The 13,376-nt window shown below is 62.3% G+C and overlaps 2 protein-coding genes across 2 annotated transcripts in view; one reads left to right on the forward strand and one right to left on the reverse strand.

Annotated features, from left to right (window-relative positions):
- Positions 1-13,376, reverse strand: part of fam222aa (family with sequence similarity 222 member Aa) — a 359,807-nt gene that overhangs the window by 238,409 nt on the left and 108,022 nt on the right. The gene's annotated exons all lie outside the window — the stretch shown is intronic.
- LOC144687230 (uncharacterized) overlaps positions 10,081-13,376 on the forward strand; it is a gene marked incomplete at its 5' end in the record, with an annotated part of 14,804 nt that continues 11,508 nt past the window's right edge. Inside the window, 3 exon segments of the mRNA XM_078553045.1 lie at positions 10,081-10,336; positions 11,240-11,367; positions 11,513-11,911. Of these exon segments, the coding sequence (XP_078409171.1) occupies positions 10,081-10,336; positions 11,240-11,367; positions 11,513-11,911 (783 nt within the window).

Raw genomic sequence — 13,376 nt, forward strand, 5'->3', positions numbered from 1 at the left:
GGAGAGAGACAGGGCAGGGAGGAGAGAGACAGGGCAGGGAGGAGAGAGACAGGGCAGGGAGGAGAGAGACAGGGCAGGGAGGAGAGAGACAGGGCAGGGAGGAGAGAGACAGGGCAGGGAGGAGAGAGACAGGGCAGGGAGGAGAGAGACAGGGCAGGGAGGAGAGAGACAGGGCAGGGAGGAGAGAGACAGGGCAGGGAGGAGAGAGACAGGGCAGGGAGGAGAGAGACAGGGCAGGGAGGAGAGAGACAGGGCAGGGAGGAGAGAGACAGGGCAGGGAGGAGAGAGACAGGGCAGGGAGGAGAGAGACAGGGCAGGGAGGAGAGAGACAGGGCAGGGAGGAGAGAGACAGGGCAGGGAGGAGAGAGACAGGGCAGGGAGGAGAGAGACAGGGCAGGGAGGAGAGAGACAAGGCAGGGAGGAGAGAGACAGGGCAGGGAGGAGAGAGACAGGGCAGGGAGGAGAGAGACAGGGCAGGGAGGAGAGAGACAGGGCAGGGAGGAGAGAGACAGGGCAGGGAGGAGAGAGACAGGGCAGGGAGGAGAGAGACAGGGCAGGGAGGAGAGAGACAGGGCAGGGAGGAGAGAGACAGGGCAGGGAGGAGAGAGAGAGGGCAGGGAGGAGAGAGACAGGGCAGGGAGGAGAGAGAGAGGGCAGGGAGGAGAGAGAGAGGGCAGGGAGGAGAGAGAGAGCTCAGGGAGGAGAGAGAGAGGGCAGGGAGGAGAGAGAGAGGGCAGGGAGGAGAGAGAGAGCGCAGGGAGGAGAGAGAGAGCGTAGGGAGGAGAGAGAGAGCGCAGGGAGGAGATGGAGAGCGCAGGGAGGAGAGAGAGAGCGCAGGGAGGAGAGAGAGAGCGCAGGGAGGAGAGAGAGAGCGCAGGGAGGAGAGAGAGAGCGCAGGGAGGAGAGAGAGGGAGGGCGCAGGGAGGAGAGAGAGAGCGCAGGGAGGAGAGAGAGGGAGGGCGCAGGGAGGAGAGAGAAGGGCGCAGGGAGGAGAGAGAGAGCGCAGGGAGGAGAGAGAGAGCGCAGGGAGGAGAGAGAGAGAGCGCAGGGAGGAGAGAGAGAGCGCAGGGAGGAGAGAGAGAGCGCAGGGAGGAGAGAGAGAGCGCAGGGAGGAGAGAGAGAGAGCGCAGGGAGGAGAGAGAGAGAGCGCAGGGAGGAGAGAGAGAGAGCGCAGGGAGGAGAGAGAGAGCGCAGGGAGGAGAGAGAGAGCGCAGGGAGGAGAGAGAGAGCGCAGGGAGGAGAGAGAGAGCGCAGGGAGGACAGAGAGCGCAGAGAGGAGAGAGAGAGCGCAAAGAGGTGCGAGAGAGCGCAAAGAGCGCCACGATGAGCAAGAGAACGCAAAGACAGGAAAAAGGAGAGCGTGCGCGCGCACGAGAGCAGAAAAAAGGAGAGAGCGCAAAAAGGAGAGAGAGAGGAGGCACAAAGAGCAGAGGCAGCGCAAAGAGAGAGCGCAAAGAGATAGAAAGAGAGCGCAAAGAGAGAGAGAGCACAAAGTGGAGAGAGTGTTAAAAGAGAGAGAGAGTGCTAAAAGAGAGTGCGCTAAGAGAGAGAGAGTGCGCTAAGAGAGAGAGAGAGCGCAGAGAGGAGTGAGGAGTGAGAGAGCGCAGAGAGGAGAGCGCAGAGAGGAGAGAGAGAGCGCAGAGAGGAGAGAGAGAGCGCAGAGAGGAGAGAGAGAGCGCAGAGAGGAGAGAGAGAGCGCAGAGAGGAGAGAGAGAGCGCAGAGAGGAGAGAGAGAGCGCAGAGAGGAGAGAGAGAGCACAGAGAGGAGAGAGAGAGCGCAGAGAGGAGAGAGAGAGCGCAGAGAGGAGAGAGAGAGCGCAGAGAGGAGAGAGAGAGCGCAGAGAGGAGAGAGAGAGCGCAGAGAGGAGAGAGAGAGCGCAGAGAAGAGAGAGAGAGCGCAGAGAGGAGAGCGAGAGCGCAGAGAGGAGAGCGAGAGCGCAGAGAGGAGAGAGAGAGCGCAGAGAGAAGAGAGAGAGCGCAGAGAGAAGAGAGAGAGCGCAGAGAGGAGAGAGAGAGCGCAGAGAGGAGAGAGAGAGCGCAGAGAGGAGAGAGAGAGCGCAGAGGGGAGAGAGAGAGCGCAGAGGGGAGAGAGAGAGCGCAAAGAGCGCCACGAGGAGTGAGAGACCGCAAAGACAGGAAAAAGGAGAGCGTGCGCGCGCACGAGAGAGCAGAAAAAAGGAGAGAGCGCAAAAAGGAGAGAGAGAGGGGGCACAAAGAGGAGAGGCAGCGCAAAGAGAGAGCGCAAAGAGATAGAAAGAGAGCGCAAAGAGAAAGAGAGCGCAAATTGGAGAGAGTGTTAAAAGAGAGAGAGAGTGCTAAAAGAGAGAGTGCGCTAAGAGAGAGAGAGCGCAGAGAGGAGTGAGGGGTGAGAGAGCGCAGAGAGGAGAGCGCAGAGAGGAGAGAGCGCAGAGAGGAGAGAGAGAGCGCAGAGAGGAGAGAGAGAGCGCAGAGAGGAGAGAGAGAGCGCAGAGAGGAGAGAGAGAGCGCAGAGAGGAGAGAGAGAGCGCAGAGAGGAGAGAGAGAGCGCAGAGAGGAGAGAGAGAGCGCAGAGAGGAGAGAGAGAGCGCAGAGAGGAGAGAGAGAGCGCAGAGAGGAGAGAGAGAGCGCAGAGAGGAGAGAGAGAGCGCAGAGAGGAGAGAGAGAGCGCAGAGAGGAGAGAGAGAGCGCAGAGAGGAGAGAGAGAGCGCAGAGAGGAGAGAGAGAGCGCAGAGAGGAGAGAGAGAGCGCAGAGAGGAGAGAGAGAGCGCAGAGAGGAGAGAGAGAGCGCAGAGAGGAGAGAGAGAGCGCAGAGAGGAGAGAGAGAGCGCAGAGAGGAGAGAGAGAGCGCAGAGAGGAGAGAGAGAGCGCAGAGAGGAGAGAGAGAGCGCAGAGAGGAGAGAGAGAGCGCAGAGAGGAGAGAGAGAGCGCAGAGAGGAGAGAGAGAGCGCAGAGAGGAGAGAGAGAGCGCAGAGGGGAGAGAGAGAGCGCAGAGAGGAGAGAGAGAGCGCAGAGGGGAGAGAGAGAGCGCAGAGGGGAGAGAGAGAGCGCAGAGGGGAGAGAGAGAGCGCAGAGGGGAGAGAGCGCAGAGGGGAGAGAGAGAGCGCAGAGGGGAGAGAGAGAGCGCAAAGGGGAGAGAGAGAGCGCAGAGGGGAGAGAGAGAGCGCAGAGGGGAGAGAGAGAGCGCAGAGAGGAGAGAGAGAGCGCAGAGAGGAGATGGAGAGCGCAGAGAGGAGAAGCGCAGAGAGGAGAGAGAGAGCGCAGAGAAGAGAGTGAGAGCACAGAGAGGAGGGAGAGAGCGCACAGAGGAGTGAGGAGTGAGAGAGCGCAGAGAGGAGTGAGAGCGAGCGCAGAGAGGAGAGAGAGAGAGCGCAGAGGGGGGAGAGAGAGCGCAGAGAGGGGAGAGAGAGAGCGCAGAGAGGAGTAAGAGAGGGCAGCGAGGAGACAGAGAGCGCAGAGAGAGTGAGAGCGCGCAGAGAGGAGTGAGAGAGCGCAGAGAGGAGTGAGAGATAGAGCAGAGTGGAGAGAGAGAGAGCGCAGAGTGGAGAGAGAGAGAGCGCAGAGAGGAGGGAGAGAAAGCGCAGAAGAGAGAGAGAACGCAGAGAGGAGAGAGAGAGCGCAGAGAGGAGAGAGAGAGCGCAGAGAGGAGAGAGAGAGCGCAGAGAGGAGAGAGAGAGCGCAGAGAGGCGAGAGAGAGCGCAGAGAGGAGAGAGAGAGCGCAGAGAGGAGAGAGAGAGCGCAGAGAGGAGAGAGAGAGCGCAGAGAGGAGAGAGAGAGCGCAGAGAGGAGAGAGAGAGCGGAGAGAGGAGAGAGAGAGCGCAGAGGGGAGAGAGAGAGCGCAGAGAGGAAAGAGAGAGCGCAGAGGGGAGAGAGAGAGCGCAGAGGGGAGAGAGAGAGCGCAGAGGGGAGAGAGAGAGCGCAGAGGGGAGAGAGAGAGCGCAGAGGGGAGAGAGAGAGCGCAGAGGGGAGAGAGAGAGCGCAGAGAGGAGAGAGAGAGCGCAGAGAGGAGAGAGAGAGCGCAGAGAGGAGAGAGAGAGCGCAGAGAGGAGAGAGAGAGCGCAGAGGGGAGAGGGAGAGCGCGGAGAGAGAGTCAGCAGAGAAGAGAGGGAGAGTGCAGAGAAGACAGAGAGAGCACAGAGAAGAGAGTGAGAGCACAGAGAGGAGGGAGAGAGCGCAGAGACGAGTGAGGAGTGAGAGAGCGCAGAGAGGAGAGAGAGAGAGCGCAGAGAGGAGAGAGAGAGAGCGCAGAGAGGGGAGAGAGAGAGCGCAGAGAAGGGAGAGAGAGCGCAGAGAGGGGAGAGAGAGAGCGCAGAGAGGGGAGAGAGAGAGCGCAGAGAGGGGAGAGAGAGAGCGCAGAGAGGGGAGAGAGAGAGCGCAGAGAGGGGAGAGAGAGCGCAGGGAGGAGAGAGAGAGCGCAGGGAGGAGAGAGAGAGCGCAGGGAGGAGAGAGAGAGCGCAGGGAGGAGAGAGAGAGCGCAAAGAGAGGAGAGAGAGAGGGCAGGGAAAAGAGAGAGAGGGCAGGGAAAAGAGAGAGAGCGCAGGGAGGAGAGAGAGAGCGCAGGGAGGAGAGAGAGAGCGCAGGGAGGAGAGAGAGAGCGCAGGGAGGAGAGAGAGAGCGCAGGGAGGAGAGAGAGAGCGCAGGGAGGAGAGAGAGAGCGCAGGGAGGAGAGAGAGAGCGCAGGGAGGAGAGAGAGAGCGCAGGGAGGAGAGAGAGAGCGCAGGGAGGAGAGAGAGCGCAGGGAGGAGAGAGAGAGCGCAGGGAGGAGAGAGAGAGCGCAGGGAGGAGAGAGAGAGCGCAGGGAGGAGAGAGAGAGCGCAGGGAGGAGAGAGAGAGCGCAGGGAGGAGAGAGAGAGCGCAAAGAGAGGAGAGAGAGAGGGCAGGGAAAAGAGAGAGAGGGCAGGGAAAAGAGAGAGAGCGCAGGGAGGAGAGAGAGAGCGCAGGGAGGAGAGAGAGAGCGCAGGGAGGAGAGAGAGAGCGCAGGGAGGAGAGAGAGAGCGCAGGGAGGAGAGAGAGCGCAGGGAGGAGAGAGAGAGCGCAGGGAGGAGAGAGCGCAAGGAGGAGAGAGAGAGCGCAGGGAGGAGAGAGCGCAGGGAGGAGAGAGAGAGAGCGCAGGGAGGAGAGAGAGAGCGCAGGGAGGAGAGAGAGAGCGCAGGGAGGAGAGAGAGAGCGCAGGGAGGAGAGAGAGAGCGCAGGGAGGAGAGAGAGAGCGCAGGGAGGAGAGAGAGAGCGCAGGGAGGAGAGAGAGAGCGCAGGGAGGAGAGAGAGAGCGCAGGGAGGAGAGAGAGAGCGCAGGGAGGAGAGAGAGAGCGCAGGGAGGAGAGAGAAGGCGCAGGGAGGAGAGAGAAGGCGCAGGGAGGAGAGAGAGCGCGCAGGGAGGAGAGGGAGAGCGCAGGGAGGAGAGAGAGAGCGCAGGGAGGAGAGAGAGAGCGCAGGGAGGAGACAGAGAGCGCATGGACGAGAGAGAGAGCGCAGGGAGGAGAGAGAGCGCAGAGAGGAGAGAGAGAGCGCAAAGAGGAGCGAGAGAGCGCAAAGAGCGCCACGAGGAGCGAGAGAACGCAAAGACAGGAAAAAGGAGAGAGAGCGTGCGCGCGCACGAGAGAGGAGAAAAAAGGAGAGAGCGCAAAAAGGAGAGAGAGAGGGGGCACAAAGAGGAGAGGCAGCGCAAAGAGAGAGCGCAAAGAGGAGATAGAGAGAGAGCGCAAAGAGAGAGAGAGCGCAAAGTGGAGAGAGTGTTAAAAGAGAGAGTGCTAAAAGAGACAGTGCGCTAAGAGAGAGAGCGCAGAGAGGAGTGAGGAGTGAGAGAGCGCAGAGAGGAGAGCGCAGACAGGAGAGAGATTGCAGAGAGGAGAGAGAGAGCGCAGAGAGGAGAGAGAGAGCGCAGAGAGGAGAGAGAGAGCGCAGAGAGGAGAGAGAGAGCGCAGAGAGGAGTGAGAGAGCGCAGAGAGGAGTGAGAGAGCGCCGAGAGGAGAGAGAGAGCGCCGAGAGGAGAGAGAGAGCGCCGAGAGGAGAGAGAGAGCGCCGAGAGGAGAGAGAGAGCGCCGAGAGGAGAGAGAGAGCGCCGAGAGGAGAGAGAGAGCGCCGAGAGGAGAGAGAGAGCGCCGAGAGGAGAGAGAGAGCGCCGAGAGGAGAGAGAGAGCGCCGAGAGGAGAGAGAGAGCGCCGAGAGGAGAGAGAGAGCGCCGAGAGGAGAGAGAGAGCGCCGAGAGGAGAGAGAGAGCGCCGAGAGGAGAGAGAGAGCGCCGAGAGGAGAGAGACAGCGCCGAGAGGAGAGAGACAGCGCCGAGAGGAGAGAGAGAGCGCCGAGAGGAGAGAGAGAGCGCCGAGAGGAGAGAGAGAGCGCCGAGAGGAGAGAGAGAGCGCCGAGAGGAGAGAGAGAGCGCCGAGAGGAGAGAGAGAGCGCCGAGAGGAGAGAGAGAGCGCCGAGAGGAGAGAGAGAGCGCCGAGAGGAGAGAGAGAGCGCCGAGAGGAGAGAGAGAGCGCCGAGAGGAGAGAGAGAGCGCCGAGAGGAGAGAGACAGCGCCGAGAGGAGAGAGAGAGCGCCGAGAGGAGAGAGAGAGCGCCGAGAGGAGAGAGACAGCGCCGAGAGGAGAGAGACAGCGCCGAGAGGAGAGAGAGAGCGCCGAGAGGAGAGAGAGAGCGCCGAGAGGAGAGAGAGAGCGCCGAGAGGAGAGAGACAGCGCCGAGAGGAGAGAGACAGCGCCGAGAGGAGAGAGACAGCGCCGAGAGGAGAGAGACAGCGCCGAGAGGAGAGAGACAGCGCCGAGAGGAGAGAGACAGCGCCGAGAGGAGAGAGACAGCGCCGAGAGGAGAGAGACAGCGCCGAGAGGAGAGAGACAGCGCCGAGAGGAGAGAGACAGCGCCGAGAGGAGAGAGACAGCGCCGAGAGGAGAGAGACAGCGCCGAGAGGAGAGAGACAGCGCCGAGAGGAGAGAGACAGCGCCGAGAGGAGAGAGACAGCGCCGAGAGGAGAGAGACAGCGCCGAGAGGAGAGAGACAGCGCCGAGAGGAGAGAGACAGCGCCGAGAGGAGAGAGACAGCGCCGAGAGGAGAGAGACAGCGCCGAGAGGAGAGAGACAGCGCCGAGAGGAGAGAGACAGCGCCGAGAGGAGAGAGACAGCGCCGAGAGGAGAGAGACAGCGCCGAGAGGAGAGAGACAGCGCCGAGAGGAGAGAGACAGCGCCGAGAGGAGAGAGACAGCGCCGAGAGGAGAGAGACAGCGCCGAGAGGAGAGAGACAGCGCCGAGAGGAGAGAGACAGCGCCGAGAGGAGAGAGACAGCGCCGAGAGGAGAGAGACAGCGCCGAGAGGAGAGAGACAGCGCCGAGAGGAGAGAGACAGCGCCGAGAGGAGAGAGACAGCGCCGAGAGGAGAGAGACAGCGCCGAGAGGAGAGAGACAGCGCCGAGAGGAGAGAGACAGCGCCGAGAGGAGAGAGACAGCGCCGAGAGGAGAGAGACAGCGCCGAGAGGAGAGAGACAGCGCCGAGAGGAGAGAGACAGCGCCGAGAGGAGAGAGACAGCGCCGAGAGGAGAGAGACAGCGCCGAGAGGAGAGAGACAGCGCCGAGAGGAGAGAGACAGCGCCGAGAGGAGAGAGACAGCGCCGAGAGGAGAGAGACAGCGCCGAGAGGAGAGAGACAGCGCCGAGAGGAGAGAGACAGCGCCGAGAGGAGAGAGACAGCGCCGAGAGGAGAGAGACAGCGCCGAGAGGAGAGAGGGAGCGCAGAGAGGAGAGAGGGAGCGCAGAGAGGAGAGAGGGAGCGCAGAGAGGAGAGAGGGAGCGCAGAGAGGAGAGAGGGAGCGCAGAGAGGAGAGAGGGAGCGCAGAGAGGAGAGAGGGAGCGCAGAGAGGAGAGAGGGAGCGCAGAGAGGAGAGAGGGAGCGCAGAGAGGAGAGAGGGAGCGCAGAGAGGAGAGAGGGAGCGCAGAGAGGAGAGAGGGAGCGCAGAGAGGAGAGAGGGAGCGCAGAGAGAGTGAGAGAGCGCAGAGAGAGTGAGAGCGCGTAGAGAGAGGAGGCGCAAAAAGGGAGAGCGAGAGCGCAAAAAGAGAGAGAGAGCAAGAGAGTGCAAGCGCAAAGAGAGCGCAAAAAGAGAGTGCAAAAACAGTGATAAACAGCGCTAAAAGAGAGAGTGCAAAAAGAGAGAGAGCAAAGAGAGAGTGCAAAAAGAGAGAGAGGCAGCGCAGCGAGCAGAGAGGCAGCGCAGCGAGGAGAGAGCGAGCGCAGGGAGGAGGAGAGAGCGAGCGCAGGGAGGAGGAGAGAGCGAGCGCAGGGAGGAGGAGAGAGCGAGCGCAGGGAGGAGGAGAGAGCGAGCGCAGGGAGGAGGAGAGAGCGAGCGCAGGGAGGAGGAGAGAGCGAGCGCAGGGAGGAGGAGAGAGCGAGCGCAGGGAGGAGGAGAGAGCGAGCGCAGGGAGGAGGAGAGAGCGAGCGCAGGGAGGAGGAGAGAGCGAGCGCAGGGAGGAGGAGAGAGCGAGCGCAGGGAGGAGGAGAGAGCGAGCGCAGGGAGGAGGAGAGAGCGAGCGCAGGGAGGAGGAGAGAGCGAGCGCAGGGAGGAGGAGAGAGCGAGCGCAGGGAGGAGGAGAGAGCGAGCGCAGGGAGGAGGAGAGAGCGAGCGCAGGGAGGAGGAGAGAGCGAGCGCAGGGAGGAGGAGAGAGCGAGCGCAGGGAGGAGGAGAGAGCGAGCGCAGGGAGGAGGAGAGAGCGAGCGCAGGGAGGAGGAGAGAGCGAGCGCAGGGAGGAGGAGAGAGCGAGCGCAGGGAGGAGGAGAGAGCGAGCGCAGGGAGGAGGAGAGAGCGAGCGCAGGGAGGAGGAGAGAGCGAGCGCAGGGAGGAGGAGAGAGAGAGCGCAGAGAGGAGAGAGAGAGCGCAGAGAGGAGAGAGAGAGCGCAGAGGGGAGAGAGAGAGCGCAGAGAGGAGAGAGAGAGCGCAGAGGGGAGAGAGAGAGCGCAGAGGGGAGAGAGAGAGCGCAGAGGGGAGAGAGCGCAGAGGGAGAGAGAGAGCGCAGAGGGGAGAGAGAGAGCGCAAAGGGGAGAGAGAGAGCGCAGAGGGGAGAGAGAGAGCGCAGAGAGGAGAGAGAGAGCGCAGAGAGGAGATGGAGAGCGCAGAGAGGAGAAGCGCAGAGAGGAGAGAGAGAGCGCAGAGAAGAGAGTGAGAGCACAGAGAGGAGGGAGAGAGCGCACAGAGGAGTGAGGAGTGAGAGAGCGCAGAGAGGAGTGAGAGCGAGCGCAGAGAGGAGAGAGAGAGAGCGCAGAGAGGGGAGAGAGAGCGCAGAGAGGGGAGAGAGAGAGCGCAGAGAGGAGTAAGAGAGGGCAGCGAGGAGACAGAGAGCGCAGAGAGAGTGAGAGCGCGCAGAGAGGAGTGAGAGAGCGCAGAGAGGAGTGAGAGATAGAGCAGAGTGGAGAGAGAGAGAGCGCAGAGTGGAGAGAGAGAGAGCGCAGAGAGGAGGGAGAGAAAGCGCAGAAGAGAGAGAGAACGCAGAGAGGAGAGAGAGAGCGCAGAGAGGAGAGAGAGAGCGCAGAGAGGAGAGAGAGAGCGCAGAGAGGAGAGAGAGAGCGCAGAGAGGCGAGAGAGAGCGCAGAGAGGAGAGAGAGAGCGCAGAGAGGAGAGAGAGAGCGCAGAGAGGAGAGAGAGAGCGCAGAGAGGAGAGAGAGAGCGCAGAGAGGAGAGAGAGAGCGGAGAGAGGAGAGAGAGAGCGCAGAGGGGAGAGAGAGAGCGCAGAGAGGAAAGAGAGAGCGCAGAGGGGAGAGAGAGAGCGCAGAGGGGAGAGAGAGAGCGCAGAGGGGAGAGAGAGAGCGCAGAGGGGAGAGAGAGAGCGCAGAGGGGAGAGAGAGAGCGCAGAGAGGAGAGAGAGAGCGCAGAGAGGAGAGAGAGAGCGCAGAGAGGAGAGAGAGAGCGCAGAGAGGAGAGAGAGAGCGCAGAGAGGAGAGAGAGAGCGCAGAGGGGAGAGGGAGAGCGCGGAGAGAGAGTCAGCAGAGAAGAGAGGGAGAGTGCAGAGAAGACAGAGAGAGCACAGAGAAGAGAGTGAGAGCACAGAGAGGAGGGAGAGAGCGCAGAGACGAGTGAGGAGTGAGAGAGCGCAGAGAGGAGAGAGAGAGAGCGCAGAGAGGAGAGAGAGAGAGCGCAGAGAGGGGAGAGAGAGAGCGCAGAGAAGGGAGAGAGAGCGCAGAGAGGGGAGAGAGAGAGCGCAGAGAGGGGAGAGAGAGAGCGCAGAGAGGGGAGAGAGAGAGCGCAGAGAGGGGAGAGAGAGAGCGCAGAGAGGGGAGAGAGAGCGCAGGGAGGAGAGAGAGAGCGCAGGGAGGAGAGAGAGAGCGCAGGGAGGAGAGAGAGAGCGCAGGGAGGAGAGAGAGAGCGCAAAGAGAGGAGAGAGAGAGGGCAGGGAAAAGAGAGAGAGGGCAGGGAAAAGAGAGAGAGCGCAGGGAGGAGAGAGAGAGCGCAGGGAGGAGAGAGAGAGCGCAGGGAGGAGAGAGAGAGCGCAGGGAGGAGAGAGAGAGCGCAGGGAGGAGAGAGAGAGCGCAGGGAGGAGAGAGAGAGCGCAGGGAGGAGAGAGAGAGCGCAGGGAGGAGAGAGAGAGCGCAGGGAGGAGAGAGAGCGCAGGGAGGAGAGAGAGAGCGCAGGGAGGAGAGAGCGCAAGGAGGAGAGAGAGAGCGCAGGGAGGAGAGAGCGCAGGGAGGAGAGAGAGAGCGCAGGGAGGAGAGAGAGAGCGCAGGGAGGAGAGAGAGAGCGCAGGGAGGAGAGAGAGAGCGCAGGGAGGAGAGAGAGAGCGCAGGGAGGAGAGAGAGAGCGCAGGGAGGAGAGAGAGAGCGCAGGGAGGAGAGAGAGAGCGCAGGGAGGAGAGAGAGAGCGCAGGGAGGAGAGAGAGAGCGCAGGGAGGAGAGAGAGAGCGCAGGGAGGAGAGAGAGAGCGCAGGGAGGAGAGAGAGAGCGCAGGGAGGAGAGAGAGAGCGCAGGGAGGAGAGAGAGAGCGCAGGGAGGAGAGAGAGAGCGCAGGGAGGAGAGAGAAGGCGCAGGGAGGAGAGAGAAGGCGCAGGGAGGAGAGAGAGCGCGCAGGGAGGAGAGGGAGAGCGCAGGGAGGAGAGAGAGAGCGCAGGGAGGAGAGAGAGAGCGCAGGGAGGAGACAGAGAGCGCATGGACGAGAGAGAGAGCGCAGGGAGGAGAGAGAGCGCAGAGAGGAGAGAGAGAGCGCAAAGAGGAGCGAGAGAGCGCAAAGAGCGCCACGAGGAGCGAGAGAACGCAAAGACAGGAAAAAGGAGAGAGAGCGTGCGCGCGCACGAGAGAGGAGAAAAAAGGAGAGAGCGCAAAAAGGAGAGAGAGAGGGGGCACAAAGAGGAGAGGCAGCGCAAAGAGAGAGCGCAAAGAGGAGATAGAGAGAGAGCGCAAAGAGAGAGAGAGCGCAAAGTGGAGAGAGTGTTAAAAGAGAGAGTGCTAAAAGAGACTGCGCTAAGAGAGAGAGCGCAGAGAGGAGTGAGGAGTGAGAGAGCGCAGAGAGGAGAGCGCAGACAGGAGAGAGATTGCAGAGAGGAGTGAGAGAGCGCAGAGAGGAGTGAGAGAGCGCCGAGAGGAGAGAGAGAGCGCCGAGAGGAGAGAGAGAGCGCCGAGAGGAGAGAGAGAGCGCCGAGAGGAGAGAGAGAGCGCCGAGAGGAGAGAGAGAGCGCCGAGAGGAGAGAGAGAGCGCCGAGAGGAGAGAGAGAGCGCCGAGAGGAGAGAGAGAGCGCCGAGAGGAGAGAGAGAGCGCCGAGAGGAGAGAGAGAGCGCCGAGAGGAGAGAGAGAGCGCCGAGAGGAGAGAGAGAGCGCCGAGAGGAGAGAGAGAGCGCCGAGAGGAGAGAGAGAGCGCCGAGAGGAGAGAGAGAGCGCCGAGAGGAGAGAGAGAGCGCCGAGAGGAGAGAGAGAGCGCCGAGAGGAGAGAGAGAGCGCCGAGAGGAGAGAGAGAGCGCCGAGAGGAGAGAGAGAGCGCCGAGAGGAGAGAGAGAGCGCCGAGAGGAGAGAGAGAGCGCCGAGAGGAGAGAGAGAGCGCCGAGAGGAGAGAGAGAGCGCCGAGAGGAGAGAGAGAGCGCCGAGAGGAGAGAGAGAGCGCCGAGAGGAGAGAGAGAGCGCCGAGAGGAGAGAGAGAGCGCCGAGAGGAGAGAGAGAGCGCCGAGAGGAGAGAGAGAGCGCCGAGAGGAGAGAGAGAGCGCCGAGAGGAGAGAGAGAGCGCCGAGAGGAGAGAGAGAGCGCCGAGAGGAGAGAGAGAGCGCCGAGAGGAGAGAGACAGCGCCGAGAGGAGAGAGACAGCGCCGAGAGGAGAGAGACAGCGCCGAGAGGAGAGAGACAGCGCCGAGAGGAGAGAGACAGCGCCGAGAGGAGAGAGACAGCGCCGAGAGGAGAGAGACAGCGCCGAGAGGAGAGAGACAGCGCCGAGAGGAGAGAGACAGCGCCGAGAGGAGAGAGACAGCGCCGAGAGGAGAGAGACAGCGCCGAGAGGAGAGAGACAGCGCCGAGAGGAGAGAGACAGCGCCGAGAGGAGAGAGACAGCGCCGAGAGGAGAGAGACAGCGCCGAGAGGAGAGAGACAGCGCCGAGAGGAGAGAGACAGCGCCGAGAGGAGAGAGACAGCGCCGAGAGGAGAGAGACAGCGCCGAGAGGAGAGAGACAGCGCCGAGAGGAGAGAGACAGCGCCGAGAGGAGAGAGACAGCGCCGAGAGGAGAGAGACAGCGCCGAGAGGAGAGAGACAGCGCCGAGAGGAGAGAGGGAGCGCCGAGAGGAGAGAGGGAGCGCCGAGAGGAGAGAGGGAGCGCAGAGAGGAGAGAGGGAGCGCAGAGAGGAGAGAGGGAGCGCAGAGAGGAGAGAGGGAGCGCAGAGAGGAGAGAGGGAGCGCAGAGAGGAGAGAGGGAGCGCAGAGAGGAGAGAGGGAGCGCAGAGAGGAGAGAGGGAGCGCAGAGAGGAGAGAGGGAGCGCAGAGAGGAGAGAGGGAGCGCAGAGAGGAGAGAGGGAGCGCAGAGAGAGTGAGAGAGCGCAGAGAGAGTGAGAGCGCGTAGAGAGAGGAGGCGCAAAAAGGGAGAGCGAGAGCGCAAAAAGAGAGAGAGAGCAAGAGAGTGCAAGCGCAAAGAGAGCGCAAAAAGAGAGTGCAAAAACAGTGATAAACAGCGCTAAAAGAGAGAGTGCAAAAAGAGAGAGAGCAAAGAGAGAGTGCAAAAAGAGAGAGAGGCAGCGCAGCGAGCAGAGAGGCAGCGCAGCGAGGAGAGAGCGAGCGCAGAGAGGAGAGAGCGAGCGCAGGGAGGAGGAGAGAGCGAGCGCAGGGAGGAGGAGAGAGCGAGCGCAGGGAGGAGGAGAGAGCGAGCGCAGGGAGGAGGAGAGAGCGAGCGCAGGGAGGAGGAGAGAGCGAGCGCAGGGAGGAGGAGAGAGCGAGCGCAGGGAGGAGGAGAGAGCGAGCGCAGGG

Source organism: Cetorhinus maximus, chromosome 12, assembly GCF_964194155.1.
Source record: "Cetorhinus maximus chromosome 12, sCetMax3.hap1.1, whole genome shotgun sequence".
Lineage (NCBI taxonomy): Eukaryota > Metazoa > Chordata > Chondrichthyes > Lamniformes > Cetorhinidae > Cetorhinus > Cetorhinus maximus.